The sequence below is a fragment of the Schistocerca piceifrons genome, chromosome X, assembly GCF_021461385.2.
Source record: "Schistocerca piceifrons isolate TAMUIC-IGC-003096 chromosome X, iqSchPice1.1, whole genome shotgun sequence".
Lineage (NCBI taxonomy): Eukaryota > Metazoa > Arthropoda > Insecta > Orthoptera > Acrididae > Schistocerca > Schistocerca piceifrons.
Window position 1 is genome coordinate 804042926 of NC_060149.1, and position 18623 is coordinate 804061548.

The 18623-nt window shown below is 46.4% G+C and overlaps 1 protein-coding gene across 1 annotated transcript in view; it reads right to left on the bottom strand.

The window, feature by feature from the left end:
* Positions 1-18623, bottom strand: part of LOC124721825 (ITG-like peptide) — an 87656-nt gene that overhangs the window by 57457 nt on the left and 11576 nt on the right. The window contains exon 2 of the mRNA XM_047246947.1: positions 5652-5844. Within this exon, the coding sequence (XP_047102903.1) occupies positions 5652-5822 (171 nt within the window). The 5' untranslated portion in view covers positions 5823-5844. The remainder of the gene's footprint in view (positions 1-5651; positions 5845-18623) is intronic.

Below are 18623 nucleotides of genomic sequence, written 5' to 3' on the forward strand. Positions count from 1 at the left end.
TTGAACTACAGACAACACGAGCCGTGTTCCTCCTTCCCGGTGGACTGACTGGAACTGATAGGCTGTCGGACACTCTACGTATAATAGGCGCTGCTCATGCATGGTTTTTTCCATCTTTGGGAGGCTTTAGTGACATCTCTGAACAGTCAAAGGGACTGTGTCTGTGATACAATATCCACAGTCAACGTCTGTCTTCAGGAGTTCTTGGAACCGGGATGATGCACAACTTTTTTGATGTTTGTAGTTCGTGTTTCTACAGGAATAACCGCCAAATCTCAGGAAGTGGAGTAGGAAATATATAAAGGAAAAGACCCTACACTAAGGGTGAAAAAACAGGGGGCTGACTTCCCGAACATTGATGGAAAGTACTGAAAGGTAACACGTTCCTCTCTTTTACACGCTCGCATTTTCTATCTGCAGAGATGTTTTGACAGTCTTAGTGCTTAGTAAACAGCTTGTAATGGTGATTGCAAGTGTAAATTATGACGTCTTCAAAGTTGTTCGTTGCTATCAGAGATCTTAAGTAAACTGCATGACACATGCAATTCTCAAATTTTCAACCTACAGTTTTCAGATGGTGCAGTTCTCTGAATAGCAAGTTCTTTGAGGTTATGCTAAAGCAATACACTATGTGCAGATGCAAGCAATTGTTATTATTATTATTGTTATATACTTTGCTGTGACTAAGCAATTTATTATTATTAAATTAAAACACTGCATACATTTTGGTACTATTATTGAAATCGTAGGCGTCTGTGACATATTAAAAGTTTGGATGACGGCAAGTTATATTTAGGGGGGGGGGGGAGGGAGGGAAGGAAAGAGAAAGAGAGAGAGAGATATATAGAGAGTGAATAAGGAAGTATGACTCTCCCAATATTTCCAATTCGAATACTGGTCCCTGTATCCGCACGTGCTGAAAGACTATGTAGAATTTTTCATGACTAGTAGTGTATGATCTGTTATTCTCTTCGCCACCAGTTTATTTGACCCTTCAGTGATACCAAGTTATTCAAATAAACTGGAGAGTACGTTGACTGGGCCTTTAGTGTTACATCAGTCCAGTCAACACTGAACTCTATGGCCCAAATTATTTGACATTTTACTGCAAGTTTGGTTGATTTTAAGGCACTCACGAGTAGATTGCAATTTTCACTACATTATTTACTAACCTACAAGCTATGTATCCAGTGAGAAAGTTATATTAGCCAGAATAATGATAATGATTCTAAAAAAATAGTAGTCCAAAATAATACCGAAGCAAAGTAATTTTCACAGCAAATAACGCCTTCAGTTAGTAAAATATGAACCAGCTTTCTAACTAAAGCGATGAGTATTTACTTACTGTATAGTTATTTCAGTTGCTGAAGTTAATCAGTTATTGGTGACCTTTTCTTTTCTCTGTGATTTCAGGTAACATTCTTTTTCTCCGGAATTTTAATCGTTCTGATAGCAAAGACACAATCATAGCACTCGAAGTTTGCACTGATCGTCCTTTATCTTCTCTGTCATCTACGTTGATATTATTTTGAGTTGCAGTTTCAAAGTCTTTGATCAGCGCTTAAGTTATCTTGAAAATTGCATTGGTGTTCTAAAAAAAATCAATAACACCATTTCATAACACTTCTTCGACGTTGTTCATGAATCATTCAAGTGCGTCGGAGTGCTCAATAGTTTATCCCTCCAAGTCAGGAAACGTTCTTCTGTGTGCTTAATATTAATGCGATTCATAATCGAACTTCCTCTAAATGATAAAATTAGAGTCCAATATTTATGGGTTATGGACCTTTTCATGCATAATGAATAAATCAGTAATGCTGTAGTGTATACCAATGAAAAAAACTTGATACTCACAGCATTACATTTCGCGAAAACCTGATTCTCTGAGGTAGAAATTTATAGACTGATATTTAATTTGTTGTGCTAAAACTAACATTACAATTATTTCTCTTGTACTGCAACATTTGGTCAGTGATATGAACGAAATCTTATAAAATCAAAGGTTCACTGTCCATAATTGTAATGGAGGGGCTACCACTTTCTTACTCCGACTTGCGACTCAACATGCAAATATACCCATGGGTAGACGTGCTTAGTATTACACCACGATTTCCAATAGTTCAGTCACTTTAAAATCACCATTTTGATGATTTTTGAACTTCATGTACCATACGAGTTTGAAACGCAGACGCTGATGGGAAAATATTGTTAGAAAAATCTATATCGTTAAAGTAAATGGCACTTTACAATGGAAACAAACTGGAACAAAAGGATACAGAAACAGGAGGTGGTATTAAGGGTGAATATTATTTCTGCCATTATTTACGTAACATATGCTCTTGCTTTTTCATAAATGGTTGCCCGTTCTATCGGTTAAGGTGAAAGAAATGGATTAACGTAATCTTCGAATCAAGGGACCATACGTCCAGCACAAACTCGGTTACCACGTTACTGTTTCGTGACTTGGTAGCTAAGCTGTTCTCGATTTGAGCTACTCAGCGTACATGCAAGGTAAGTGACTGCTCGAAGCGAATACGTGAAACTCGTAAAGTTCTCCTGAAAGGGCGGAGCAGATCCGGAGGCTGATTCGAGAAGGAGTTGCAGTAAAACGGTGACACGAAATTTTTGTCTCAGATACGGCTTCCAAGGCCAAGAATTAGCCGCCCACTTCGCGTGCAGCGTCACGTTGCGTGAGATTAACAGCAGCGTTCGCAGAGCTACGTCAGCAACGATAAGGATGCAAATTATTCGCTTTAAAAATCGTCTCGTAAGAAAATTTTCTTGGCCGTAATTAGCAAACAACAAGGCTGGAGAGGTACAGTCACGCAAAGTTCCTATTGATAGCATCAGTTGTCATTTTATCCTTGCTAAGGTAACTGACATAGCAGCCACTTAATCCGTTCTGGACATTCCGTGAAATCCCACAGGATTATCGAGGTATTCTCTTCTTCCTTTTGGAAAGTCTAAAGACTGATGTATAAACGATAAAGAAAGTTACTAAATCGAAGAATTTATAAAGGACGAGCTATCCTTAAAAGCAAATCTGAGGAACTGATGTATTGCCAAACTGAAAGTGTTTTACTTTGGGAGAGTTTGTGCTCACGGAAACCCCCTGGACTTATCACGCAACTTTGTTGGTTGGTTGATTCGGGGGAGGGGACCAAACAGCGATATCATCAGTCCCATCGGATTAGGGGAAGATGGGGAAGGAAATCGGTCGTCCCCTTTCAAAGGAACCATCCCGGCCTTTGCCTGAAGTGATCTAGGGACGTAACGGAAAATCTAATCTGGATGGCCGGACGCTGGTTTGAATCGTCGTCCTCCCGAGTGCGAGTCCACTGCGCCACCTCTCTCGGTAAGGAACTTTGTGTTTCAAGGTTAACACAAGGTTAGAGTACAAAAATGTACTGTGGAACTGTTATCTAGGAGACCCAGGGGGGTTTTCTGGATTTATGTACGATGACGCCTTAATTTTTCCTTGTATTTTAAGGATAGCTAATTGATATAGGCGACACCGATTAAGGAAGGAATATTAACGTCCCGTGGACGACGAAGTCATATGAAATGGGGCACAATATCGGCTAGAGTAAACTCACCTTAATCGATTAAGACAAAGCTCAATCTTAGTTCACCGACGAGAATTTGAACCCCGCTCCTTGCGACTCGATGGAAGGAAGCAAGGTTAGAGTTCAACATCCTCTCAACGACGACTCCATTAGAGAGGGAGCGCAAGCGATTTAGGGAAACCACGTGTAATCACGCTGGACCATGCCAGAGCCTGGTGCTGAAATCCAGGCTAGTAGTACCATGCGCTGGTTTAGCATTACGCCATGGTAGCACTTCCGCAACCAGCTGGGGCAATGAGTAGTGTTCGGGACCTTTTGGCGGCGCTTGGTGAGCTGCGTGACCCCTGGAGCAACATGGCGTGTATGAAAATTAGCTGCGCGACCAGGCTGATCACGGGTGCAGCTGCGCTAAGAATCGGCGTCCGCTTTGTACAGGCCTCCGCCGCGAGGCCGCCAACGTTCTTCCAATATCTCGACGAGACCGCGAGCCCGGTGGTCCAACCGTAGTTTAGACGGGCAGAGGGTCGAAATAAGAGGCTCCCATCCCCGAGCCATTGGGGTCCGCCAATGCTAGCCACCTCTTTCCAGCTACTGGTCTGGGGTTTGGCCCTAGAAAACGCCACGGACTATCACTGGGCTGAATGTTGGATCACTTCGCTCACAGTTCCGTGAGCCAACGCGCGGTCGCATAACACGGTACTACGAAACAACTTGGAATATGCAGCTAGGCGTGGTTACTCATTGCCGAGCGGCGTGGACAAATAGCGCTGACAATGGCGCGTCTCGATCGGAGGTTCATCGTTCTCCGCCTGACCCCCAGCACTCGTGGGAGCGTATTTGGAATGCACGTCTATTTAGAAAGTCAATAATTTGTATGGTAAGCCATTGGCTGCCTGCATCTTCCACCCATCCACCTACACCAAAAAGCCACGCGCCCACACCCATCTACACCAGTACACAAAGACAACCAAAACGTAGATGGATGAATTTTAACCGCTATACTACCAAATGCGCATCCAGCGCAATCACTGCGTGCGTTTCTAGGCGCTGCAGTCCGGAACCGCGGGACTGCTACGGTCGCAGGTTCGAATCCTGCCTCGGGCATGGATGTGTGTGATGTCCTTAGGTTAGTTAGGTTTAAGTAGTTCTAAGTTCTAAGGGACTGATGACCTAAGATGTTAAGTCCCATAGTGCTCAGAGCCAGAGCCCGCAATCACTGCGAGCCCCTTCGCACTGTTCTGAATGTGTGACCTGTGCCTTAACTGCCAGCCAACATCATCCAGTTCACTCCAATGACTGGTTGTAGGGCACGTGTTTGTTCTGGCTGGTGATCCAGGTGACAGAGAGGGCTTGCAAATACCCTGATTTTCTCGAAGTGTATCAAGGTCACTGCCGAAATTAAGGCTCAAATCCGAAGAACCGAGAAACACCGACTTTTCCAGATGTCAGAGACTTTTTAGGGTTGGGTTGGGTCGTTTTTGGGGAAGAGACCAAACTGCGAGGTCATCGGTCTCATCGGATTAGGAAAGGAAGTCGGCCGTGCCCTTTCTAAGGAACCATCCCGGCATTTGCCTAGAGTGATTTAGGGAAATCACGGAAAACCTAAATCAGGATGGCCAGACGAGGGATTGAACCGTCGTCCTCCCGAATGCGAGTCCAGTATGATAGCCACTGCGGAAGTTTTAGGGTTAACTTTGAATACAGATGGACGGTTTGGTGAAGAGGAACTGACTCTTTCTAACGTGCGTTATCGACCTCGGGTACGGAGGCTGTTTGTAAGAATAGAATAGATGGACTCAAACTTCGCATATGGCTCTAATAATTTTCGGATTGCTCGTCTGGTAGAGAGAAACTCGCAGAAGGCAGATGTCCAGATTCGAATGGCAAAATGGAAGAATAGTGAAACAAATGTTAGGAAAGAGAAGTATTGGTGGAAGTAGAGGTGTAAGGATGGGTCGTGAGTCGTGCCTTGACAGCTCATTGTGTGAGGGCACTGTTCCTGGTTTGGGCCCAAGTGTGCCTTACAATTTTAATCTAGCAGTAAGTTTCCAAATTAATGAATTTTGAGAGAATAGAGTGTTTTACCTGTAGTAAAGGCTGCGAGGAGCGGTAGGCGCCGTAGCCGTGCCCGCCGTAGCCCAGGTTGCTCAGCATCTCCGGGCTAAAGCGGTTAAAGAGCCCGCCCCAGCCGAGTGCCCCTCCACTCAGTAGCGCGAGCACCACCACCACTTGCACGAGCCTCCCGATCAGCCACATGCTGACGTCACAGTCGCTTTCCCTGCGGAAGAAAAAAACCAGTTCTCGGTTTCACAGACCGTCAACAATGGTACTCTGGCGAGTCGTTCGTCTCTAGCAGCAACTGAAAACTGGACAGAACCCTGAAAGTGTATTTAAACGACATGTTTCTGCATGCACAAAGAATAACATTGAATGAAGAACATCGTAAAAGTTGCAGATATAGGACTATATGGCATATAAACTGTGCGTGCTAGTGACTGTAGACAATGCGGGAAGTGTTCCACAAGTACACGACTGACCATTACAATTGCAACACCAGACGACGTCACAATAACTAAATTTTGCTTGTTATGCATCCAGTATACAGTATAGTAGGAAGAATACGCATTTATTGTGGGTCGTTTGGCGGTATACACAGGTGTGAAGTCTAGTACACAGAGCTCCAATCTCCGGTAGCAACACTGGAGATCTGGCAGCAGCAGTGGAGATAACCTGGCTGAGCGAAGTCAAAGAACATGACATCAACTTGAGCGTCGTTATCTACAGCGCTATGGATGTTATGGACGAACAGAGCGAGCTGAGTTTCGCAAGATCCCTGTTTCCGGAATCCGCGTTGAATTTATAGAGGAGATTTCGGCTCTCCAAAACACGACATAATTCTTGAGCATAAAACGTGTCCCATACTACTACAACAGATTGACGTCAACGGTATAGATCTACAACTACAGGGTGTTTCAAAAATGACCGGTATATTTGAAACGGCAATAAAAACTAAACGAGCAGCGATAGAAATACACCGTTTGTTGCAATATGCTTGGGACAACAGTACATTTTCAGGCGGACAAACTTTCGAAATTACAGTAGTTACAATTTTCAACAACAGATGGCGCTGCAAGTGATGTGAAAGATATAGAAGACAACGCAGTCTGTGGGTGCGCCATTCTGTACGTCGTCTTTCTGCTGTAAGCGTGTGCTGTTCACAACGTGCAAGTGTGCTGTAGACAACATGGTTTATTCCTTAGAACAGAGGATTTTTCTGGTGTTGGAATTCCACCGCCTAGAACACAGTGTTGTTGCAACAAGACGAAGTTTTCAACGGAGGTTTAATGTAACCAAAGGACCGAAAAGCGATACAATAAAGGATCTGTTTGAAAAATTTCAACGGACTGGGAACGTGACGGATGAACGTGCTGGAAAGGTAGGGCGACCGCGTACGGCAACCACAGAGGGCAACGCGCAGCTAGAGCAGCAGGTGATCCAACAGCGGCCTCGGGTTTCCGTTCGCCGTGTTGCAGCTGCGGTCCAAATGACGCCAACGTCCATGTATCGTCTCATGCGCCAGAGTTTACACCTCTATCCATACAAAATTCAAACGCGGCAACCCCTCAGCGCCGCTACCATTGCTGCACGAGAGACATTCGCTAACGATATAGTGCACAGGATTGATGACGGCGATATGCATGTGGGCAGCATTTGGTTTACTGACGAAGCTTATTTTTACCTGGACGGCTTCGTCAATAAACAGAACTGGCGCATATGGGGAACCGAAAAGCCCCATGTTGCAGTCCCATCGTCCCTGCATCCTCAAAAAGTACTGGTCTGGGCCGCCATTTCTTCCAAAGGAATCATTGGCCCATTTTTCAGATCCGAAACGATTACTGCATCACGCTATCTGGACATTCTTCGTGAATTTGTGGCGGTACAAACTGCCTTAGACGACACTGCGAACACCTCGTGGTTTATGCAAGATGGTGCCCGCTCACATCGCACGGCCGACGTCTTTAATTTCCTGAATGAATATTTTGATGATCGTGTGATTGCTTTGGGCTATCCGAAACATACAGGAGGTGGCGTGGATTGGCCTCCCTATTCGCCAGACATGAACCCCTGTGACTTCTTTCTGTGGGGACACTTGAAAGACCAAGTGTACCGCCAGAATCCAGAAACAATTGAACAGCTGAAGCAGTACATCTCATCTGCATGTGAAGCCATTCGGCCAGACACGTTGTCAAAGGTTTCGGGTAATTTCATTCAGAGACTGCGCCATATTATTGCTACGCATGGTGGATATGTGGAAAATATCGTACTATAGAGTTTCCCAGACCGCAGCGCCATCTGTTGTTGAAAATTGTAACTACTGTAATTTCGAAAGTTTGTCTGCCTGAAAATGTACTGTTGTCCCAAGCATATTGCAACAAACGGTGTATTTCTATCGCTGCTCGTTTAGTTTTTATTGCCGTTTCAAATATACCGGTCATTTTTGAAACACCCTGTATATGCAACTGTCCTACGACCCTTCTTCAAAACAGAAATGACCTGCGTTTTTTCCTCCAATTGCTAGGTACCCTTCTTTCCTCGAGGTTTCTACTATAAACTTCTGCTAAAAGGGGCGCAAGTTGTTTCGCATTGTCTTTGTAGGATCTTGTAGGTATCTCATCTGATCCTGATGTCTTTCCACTACTAAGCAATTGCAGTTGCTTTTCTATTCCGCCACCGGTTATCTCAATAACTGCCATTCCGATTTTCGTACTATGATTGAATGGAGGCACCATGTTACGATCTTCCGCCGTGAGACAATTTCGGAAGACCGACTTCAGTGTTTCGGATTTATCTCTGTTGTCTTCCGTTTCGGTGTCAGTACGGTCACCGAGTCAATGAATAGAGTATTTCAAATTGCTTACTCATTTTACGTAAGACTAAAACCTCTTACTGTTCTTACTCAGACCAAATGACAAGATTTTACTTTCAAGCTCATTGAACGCTTCTCTCAATGCCCTCCTTACGCTCATTTTCGCTTCTTTCAGCTTTTGTTTGTCAGATAGATTTTGACTTCTCTTGAATCTGTGATGAAGCTCTGTTTGTTTAAGTAGCAGTTTTCTAACATGGCTGTTAAACCACGATGGGTTTCTCCCATTCCTTAAGACCTTGCTCAGAACATACTTTTCTAATGCATATTGAACGACGCTTTTGAGTTTTATCCATTTGTTTTCCTCATCTTCATTCTCACCACTGAATATTTGATGCCCATTACTGAGATACTCTGCAGTTTGTATTCTGTACCTGTTGCTAAGCAAAAATATTTTCCTGCCTTTCTTAACATTCCTTGTGAAGCCTGTAGTCATAATTGCTATCACAGCTTTTGATCACTGGTGCCTTCTTCTACGTTAACTGATTCGTTTAGTCAAGGGCTGATTGTCGCTAGGAGGTCTAAGACGTTACCTTCACGAGCTGTTTCTCTAGTTAGCTGGTCGAAGTAATTTTCGGACAAGACTCTCGGAATCTATGGCTGGTAAGTTGAAATCATACCCTATTACAACGGCATGATCAAGCAAATTATTAACGATATTCGTCAAGTTCTCCCTGACGGTCTCTACCACTACATCTCCAGACCTAGGCTTTCTATAAAAGCATCTGATTACCGTTTTGACCGACTTTTGCTGTTTAACTTCACCAAGAGTAATTCACATCGGAATCCGTGATAACCTCGCTAGATAGTGTCGAGTTCTTTACTGCAATAAATTCGCCTCCACCCTTGACGACTAACTTATCCTTACGATAAATATTCTGATCTGAACTTAGGACTTCGTTGTTGTTCACTTCCAGTTTCAGCCAACTTTCTGTTTGCTAATACTATATGGGTATTATAATTCTGGGATCTTTCCTTCGATGCTCTTGCAGTTTACTAACATAATATTAACATTTTCTATTTTCATCATTGTGGCTTATGTAACTTTTATTTTAGCAGGCAATGCGTCCTGATTCCAACGTTTGATTTGTCTAACCAAAAAATACCCCATGTGCACGCCACGCGTTCTCCAGTAGCCACTTCCTGCTTGTTGCGCACGGCTGACCTATTAAGGGGAACCCTAAAATTCTCCACCCAATAGCGGACGTCGAAAACTTCGTATCCGATACCGTCGCACCGTGCAGTGCTAGTTGCCTTCATCAAATCAGCCACCCTCTGAAAGGAACCTTCAATAAGCGATACTAATGACCTCGGAACCCAAGAGGCAGGCGTCATTCATGCCGACATGTGCCATCATTTGCATCTGGTGCACCCAGTGTACTCGATAGCAGCTAGCAGAGCCTCTTTCATGTCGTGGACGAGAGTCCCGGCAAACATATCGAGTGCACAGTGGCAGTCTTTCCAGCCCAGCATGCTGTTTCCCTGAGGGACTCCATTACCCACCCTACATTGGACCTCCCAATGATTAGCATATCTGTCCTCTACACTTATCCAGACTCGGCAGGAAAATCGGCCGCTGGTCCAACAAAATAGACATCCCGTGCCGGCTCAGAAGTATTATTAACACTGTGTAGCACATTGTACCTGATGCTAAGGCGTATTGAGTCAGCCGTGTGGCTCATTCCTCCCCGCATTCTGCCCGGTGACACGTGAACCCACCACTGTCTGACTCTCACTCTCGAGTCAACACGAACCAGTTAGCTGTTGCTTATCAGGAGATGCGGGGACATCCTGATCACCAGAAGATTCCAACGACACCAAGGATGTCGGAAGTCTCATCACCAGCACCCTGACATTGCTGCAGCTTTGAGATGTGGCCAGAAGCCTGTCTCCTGTGGCCAACATAGCTTCCAGCTGTTTACAGTCAACAACCAATTGTCCTTGTGCCTGTCACAGCAAGCACAGTAGCTATCCATATAGTACTGTGCATAAAGCTGAATAAGATCTCAACAATACAAAGCACTGAGGAGTAACTGAGAAAGTACAAAAATCCCCATTCCTGAGCTCGTGACCGTATCGGTTGGACCCTAGACGGCTGGAAAACCGTCGCCTGGTCAGATGAGTCTCGATTTCAGTTGGTGGTGTGTGATGCAGATCCCACGAAACCATGGAGCCAAGTTGTCAACTGTGCAAGTTGTTGGCGGCTCCATTATGGTATGCTGAGGTGAGAACGTATCATTAACTGGAGATGGTTATGTCAGCTACTTGGAAACCAGGAGATCATTTGTAGCCATTTATGGACTTCATGTTCCCAAACAACTATGGAATTTTTATGGATGGCAGTGCTCCATGTTACCACGTCACAATAGTTCGTGATTGGTCTGGGCAATTTAGTTATCATCTGTGCGCTGTACCTGCATCGGGATGCAAGGGATGAACGATATAAACAAAAGATAAAAGTCCATCGCGGGGAGAAGTTGAGTGACCAGGATATCGTTCCGAATATAGCTGAGTTCGATGAAATAAGTTGCGATATGGTATAAAAACAGGGAGATATGCTCCTGATATGCATCTTCATCGACTTGCGCACGTTAAGGATACTACCAGAAATATGTCCGTACTGTTGGGAGCAGTGGATGGTATCACTGAGTTTCATTATGGAGTGGGTGAGAAGTAGGAAATAATCTGCATAGGCCGTCCAGCGATAGGTAGGACCACGCGAAGGGAGACCCAGTAGTCGAGTTGTAATACCAGCAGTGAGGGACTCTAGTGCGATGGCATACAGTTGCATGGACATGGGGCATCCTTGACGCACAGAGCAGAGTGTAGAAATCGGTCTAACAAGTCTCCAGTTGACCTGGACCTTGGAGACAGCAGGAAGCATAACCGGTGAATGGCGTCCACAAAGAGTGGCGGGAACTAGATGCGAGTCGCGATCATCAGGAGGAATGGCTATCGAACGCGGTCAAAGCCACTTGTAAAAGCAATGAAGACCAGCGCGGCACATAGCCGACTGACCGTGGCTATCGCGATGAGGTCATGGCATTCCTCCAAAGCCATTTGAAGGGTAGCTCCACAACCACGTGAAGTCTCTTCTGGTGAAAGGACCATAGGTAAGTTCGTGCGTATGTGTACCGCAAAGGCACAAAGGGGCGCACATAGATTTTATATTCTGTGTTCATTAATGTAAGGGGGCGGTATGCGGAGACCTTTAACTACCGATCGTTAAGCACCGGTAAAAGAACACCAGTCAGATATTGTCCATCATACCCAGCACCTCGTTCACCGGAGTCGACTCTGCAATGGTGAGCGTTCGATCAGGAGCGGAGCGCTGCCATTGGATCGTCGTCGTTAAATTGGTGGTAGTGATCGATGAACGCAGAGGGCACCGTCGCCTGCGTTGTCTGGCGAGTACCAACGGAGGTGGTGAGTGTGGAGACAAAGAGTCGACGTTGACGACGATAGTCAAATGCAGTGTGGACCGTGGGCGGCGATTCCTCATATAAAACGTTCTGTCATGGAGAACGCACCATGATGACGTACAGTTTATCGAGTTGGAGAGTGAGGAGGCAGGTTTTAGTGCGCTGCGAGTTCCTGTGGACATGAGATGTTGGGGAGAGCACGTGAAGCTCTCTAGGGACGGTGTCGTGAAAATTTAGTGTCCCGATGCCACACCACTGCTGTCTGACCACATACCTTTGTGATTGCAGGTTTTTCACACTTGAGCCATCAGTGCAACATGGGCGTGTACTGTGAGAGATGATTTTCACCAGACGCTCATGTACTGGCAATACGTTGTTCGCAGTGTGGGTTTACAAGTAGGGAAGTGTTAAGTTTCCAGATACCTTTGATGCGCCAGACCGACTGTGGATGGCACAATGGTCATAAAACGTGAGGGACCATATTTCCGCTTCGAGGAGTTCGTTTCTATGGTGGATAGAGACATAAATGCGCTCGAATCTGCTCGCAAAATGTGCTGTGTAATGGGTATAATCAGGCTTCTGGTTCTTCAGGTAGAACATGTAGTTGAAATCGCGGGCCACAGCGAAGAGATCATAGTATCCGGAAAACAGAGGTTCCTACATACGTCTATGAGTCATAGCCATAAACTGGAGGTAGCGTGGCAACACCAGCTTCCAGAAGAATTGTGACGCGACATCAGAGGCCTGAAGCATACTACAGAAGAGCTGCAGTTTTGTTGCGGTGCTCGTCATGTTGATGCTCAACGTGGTGAACCAGTATGCCTGTTCTAGCTGCGGTGGACGGGCGTCTACCATAGCTGGGGGCGGTGTGGGATGGAGACCACAAGGAGAGTCCATCTTGATGGCCGTCATTGGTCGAGTCTGATATAAATGAGCAACCTCTTTGGGGGGAATTAGACAATCCTGTGGAGGAGGCATTTCGTCCTCCACGTCATCATCCCACGCGCCTGTGACGAGGGAGAGTCCAGTGTTCTTCTGAATGTCGTGTTGTTGAGAGAGATTATAGGGCATGAGCAGGGAGTCAGGCATGCAAACCTGCGCCCAGGTCGCTACTATGTCCTTGGCAGCCTGCCCTGATTGCGCATCGGGCAAAACGTGTTGGTTATCGCTAGTTCTGTCCGCCGACATCTACACTGGACCGTCACCTGGGTTGGCGACGTCTCCATCGTCTTCGGTAAGATTGTTTTGAGGACCCATGAGCCAGCAGCGATGACGTTTGAGCCGATGCGGGGACCGTTGTTTGAGCACGTGTTTCACAGTGTCGGACGACGGCAAGGAGGAGCGTCGACCTTGTACGAAGGCCTCAGTCAGTACAATGAAGGAATCAAGGGGATGTTGGGCAGTCCATCGCGGTAGTCTGGATGGAGGCCATGCAGCCGTGTGAAGCGACTGCACCATCCGAAGGGTGGTGGGATAACGGGACATGCCGATACGAGAGTCCATACGACGGGCTGGTGGCATGGAGGCTTCTGACAACGGGAACTGGATGACACGTCGTTGGACATAGTCAGACCGCATATGGCTCTTCTTCCCGCAGTTGAAACAGATGCGGGGCTGACAGTGATCTATTATGATGGCATGGCAGCCTTTGATACTAAGGCAGGAGGACACGTGAGTCTGCAGATCGATACGAGTATGCCTGACAACATTTAAGACTGGGTAAGTTCGGAATTGTGCCCGTATTAGGCGACACATTCCACGACGTTGCCGTAGGGTCGGAGCGCCGTAATGATGGCGTTCTTTGGTAGTTCGAACAGCATTTCGATTATCTGTGACGTTGGTAGATCGAGATCAGCGTGATCTACGGTAATGACAGAAAAGTAGTCCGTGTTAGGCCTCCTGTGGCACCATGTCGCACGCTGAGTCATTAATCGTGTACTACTATGAACAGGAGGATGCCAGTGGGATCCTGTGGTAGTATTTTAACGTCGTCGCGAAGTTGTGACGGGGGAAGTCTGAACAAAAAGTAAATCGTTAAGTCGTTTTGCGATAGCTGTGTGCTAGGTTGATCTATAAAGAAGACGGCACTTAGCAGTGGCCGAAATAAACACAACACGCTCATGTGTCCCGCTATTGGATCTCTGGCGCGTGACTGTAGCACTGCCGACGGCAGACTGTGACCAGCCTATGGTCTTAACAAACCAGACGTCATGTAATGTTGGCAAATCTCATGCCTTGATAGGCACAAAATCGGCGGAACGGCGGAGGTTGGGGTTAATGTGTGTCTTGACCAAACGACCATTGCACGTTTCTCTAAATGGCCTGGGTGCAGTACATTTCATTCATGTACTGTAATATGGAAGTACACTGATAACATTACGACCACCGCCAATCGTGAGATTCAGTACCACCTGGTTGTGCTGGGAGCACGTGACACGGTACGGGTTGTATATAAGCGCAACATAGACGAATTAGGGACATTCTAGTGGGAATACGCTAACGACCTTGCCACAGTGGTAACACCGGTTCCCTTCAGATCACCGAAGCGTTGTCGGGCTGGGCTAGCACTTGGATGGGTGACCGTTCGGTCTGCTGAGCGCTGTTGGCAAGCGGGGTGAGGCAAACTGAGCAGCTACTTGGCTGATTAGTAGCGGCTCCGATCATGAAAACTGAAAACGGCCGGGAGAGCGGTGTACTGATCACATGCCCCTCCGTATCCGCATCCAGTGACGCCCTTGGGCTGATAGGATGACACGGCGGCCAGTCGGTACCGCTGGGCCTTCCAAGGCCTGTTCGGATGGAGTAGTGCGAATACGGGCCGCAAATGGGGAAATTCACCGAGATAAGCTGTTTTGACAAAGGGCAGATTGCTATATCCTGTCACCTTGGAACGAGCATCTCGCAAACAGTGAAGTTGGTCGGCTGTTCGCACACTACTGTCGTCAGAATCTACGGAAAGTTTTTGACGGACAATAAAACCAAAATCAGGCGATAAGTTGTTGGACCCCAACATCTCATCATGGAACAGGAAAAACGGAGGCTTGCCCACTCTGTAAAGTAGGATATGGGAGATCTATGGTAAATATGACGACAGAGTACAAAGATGGTGCCAGCGCAAGTGTTTCAGAGCACATCATGCAGCATCCATTGTAGAACCTGGGGTTCCTCACTGATCGACATCTACTGTACCCATGTTGACCCACGACATCGTCATTTGAGACTGCAGTGGGCACGAGACCATCGAGATCTGAAAGCGGACCAGTGGAAACTTGTCATCTGGTCGAATGAGTAACATTTCTCGTTACACCAGGTGGATGCTCTTGCCCAAATACCCTGCCATCCTGGAGAATGGGTGCTCGAAACATGGACTTTGCCACGGACTCAGGCCTGTGTGGGTAGTATTATGCTGTGGGTGACATTTACCTGGGTTTTCAGGGGATTTGTGGTAGTAATCGAAGGCACCATGGCAGCTGTGGACTACATGAACATTGTTGCGAACCTCCTGCTTCTCTTCATGCTTGATGTCTTCTCCGACGGGGATAGCATCTTCCAGTAGGATAACAGTCCGTGTCACAAGGCCAGAATTGTGCTACAGTGGTTTTAGGAGCATGATAGTGAACTCACGTAGATGTTTTGGGCTCCAAATTCACCTGATTTGAAAAATGGCTCTAAGCACTATGGGACTTAACATTTATGGTCATCAGTCCCCTAGAACTTAGAACTACTTAAACCTAACTAACCTAAGGACAGCACACAACACCCAGTCATCACGAGGCAGAGAAAATCCCCGACCCCACCGGGAATCGAACCCGGGAACCCGGGCGTGGGAAACGAGAACGTCACCTGATCTGAGCTGACACTATAGGGCACCAGCGCCTGCCCAGAAACCGCCAATCGGCAATTTATGAGAATTGCTTGATCTGTTTGTAGACATCTGGTCCCACATATCTGTAGAAACATACCATTTACTTTCCGAATCCATGTTACGCAGAATTGCTGCTGTACTTTGTTCCAAAGGTGGGCTGTTAAGCAGATGGTCGTAATGATTTGGCTCATCACTATAAATGCAGTCTACGCTCATAGACCTAAGCGTATGAAGGCCATTCGCTTGGGACTCAGCTCAGTGGATTGAGGTACTGACATAACAAGACAAGGCAAACACCCATGTTGGGCACAATGAATATCCTGATATCCTTCTTTGCGTTTTTGGAATAAGAAGCAGTACAAAAATTTGTCTGCCGTGGTAGAAATCAAATGAGGATAGAATTGAACGTATCATCCATGACCAGGTCATTAGACATGGAACACACCTAAGAAGAGAAGGAAGTTGGACATGTCCTTTTGAATGGAATGTGATGCGGTTTGAGAAACGCATGGGAAACTCAAACCAGTATCATCGGATGCGGATTTTAACTGTGCTCTTAAACACTGTGCCACTTCGTCCAGTGCCATGCTTGTCCTCATACTTTTGAGAATTAACTGATATCTACTGGCTGCTACCACGTGTATGATCAGAATCTGCCCATCCCATCCATTTTGATTGTAAAAATCCATTACTTATAATTTAAGTAGTATGTCTGTTATTCATTATTGCTGGTGGGCGAATGAACTAATATAGATATTTACATACAAAAGCACTGAGGAAGACGCCTGCTGGACGAAATGAGAAATTCGATTTGCTGAAAAAGCGCTCTTGTGCAGCAGCAACTCTGAACTCACGTACTTAAATATTACTCGAGTTAATACTTTACTTTTTCTTCACTGGTAAAGACCTCGCTCTTTCCATAATAACACATCCTTAGGCATAAAAAACGACGAATCACAAAGGAATTATGCGAGTGGAACGGAAATCAGTAGATGTGACTTACATGTATAGAAGAATTATTAATATTTGAGAAAAAAATTGAATGATTTATTCAAGAGAAACAGTTTCACAAATCGAGCAAGTCAATAACGCGCTGGTACACTTTTGGCCCTTATGTAAGCAGTTATTCAGCTTGACATTGGGTGACGGAGTTGCTGGATGTACTCCTGAGGAATATCGTGTCAAATTCCGTCCAATTGGCGCGTTACATCGCCAAAAAGACCGAGCTGATTGAAGGGCCTTGCCAAATTCCGTCCAATTGGCGCGTTACATCGCCAAAAAGACCGACCTGAATGGAGGGCCCTGCCATCGAAACGTTCTCAACTGGGGAGAGATCCGGCGACTTTGCTGGCCAAGTTGGACTCTGGAAAACATACAGACAACCCGTAGAAAATCTTGCTGCATGCGGCCGGGAATTACCTTGCTGAAATGTAAACTCAGGATGGCTTGTCATGAAGGACAACAAAACGGGACCTAGAATATCGCCGACGTACCGCTGTGCTGTAAAAGTGCCTTGGATGACAATCAAAGGTGACAGTCAGGTTGGTATTCCTCAATAGACTGGGGCGTCTCCAGATACGTCTTCGCTGGTCATCGGGGCTCAGTTCGAAGTGGGACTCATCACTGAAAACAGTTCCACTGCAGTCAATGAGATCTCAGGCCGAATGTGCCCGACACCACTAACAACATACTTGTTGGTGTATAGAGGTAGTTGGCGCAAGGGGCGCCATGAGCTCAGTCCCCTTTCTGTGATCCACCCATTAACGATCCTTGTGGTCACTGAGCACCAGTTGTAAGTTGGATCGATGATAATGATGAATTCGGGACTATCTGACAATTGCTCCGTCTTCACGTTCTGTCGTCTCTCTAGATCGACCGCTTCCTTCGTGACGCTGTGTTCGGCCATTCCTGTCGACATCGTCTAATAGTGGCATCGCTCCAATTCAAATGTCGAGCGTATCTACGATTACTCCAACTGGCATCTTTGAGCGCTGCTACATGCCCTCTCTCAAATGGTGACACCTGCAGCTACCGCAATGAGGTCACGGCATTCCCCCAAGGAAGTTTGAAGGTAGCCCTACAACCACAGATAGTCTGTTCTGATGAAGGGAACACAGTTAAGACAGTGCTTATGCGTGCCACTAAGAGGCACGTCTAGACTTTATGATCTGCATTCATTAAGTTCAGAGGGCGGTATACGATGGCTCAGGCACAAAAGAACGCCAGTGAGAAACTCGGCTGGTATCCAGAAGAACGGAGTAAAGAGTTCCCGAAGCATCTTCGTCCAGCAAGGTGGTGAATGCCCGGTAGAACTCCACCGGCAGACAATCTGGTTCTGGCGACTTGGTCTTTGCCACCTTGTCCATCGCGTTCGCCGCCTCGTCTGCTGTTATCGCAGACATCATTGGTGTCTACTATGCAATGGCGAGGGTCCATTCAGGAGTGGGATGGAGGTCGTCAGGAACTGGCCCCGCCATCGGATCGTCGTGGTAAAAGTTGTGGTAGTGACCGTCAAAGGCAGACAACACCGCCGCCTGCTTTGTGTGGAGAGTACTATCGGAGGTGGTGAGGGTAGAGACGAAGAGTCGACGTCAACGACGATGCTCAGATCCAGCGTTGACTATGGACGGCGATTCCTAGTGTAGAAGGTTCTGTTGTCGCGAATGCACGTCGACACTGTACAGTTTATCACGCTGAAGAATGGGAATCCAGGCTTTAGCATGCTGGCGTTCACCATGGACATCAGGTGTTGGGAAGACCGCATCGAGCTCGCGAAGATCGGTGTAGCGAAGATTGGTGATGTCCCAATGGCATGCTGCTGCTTTCTTGAACGTTGCACGAAGACC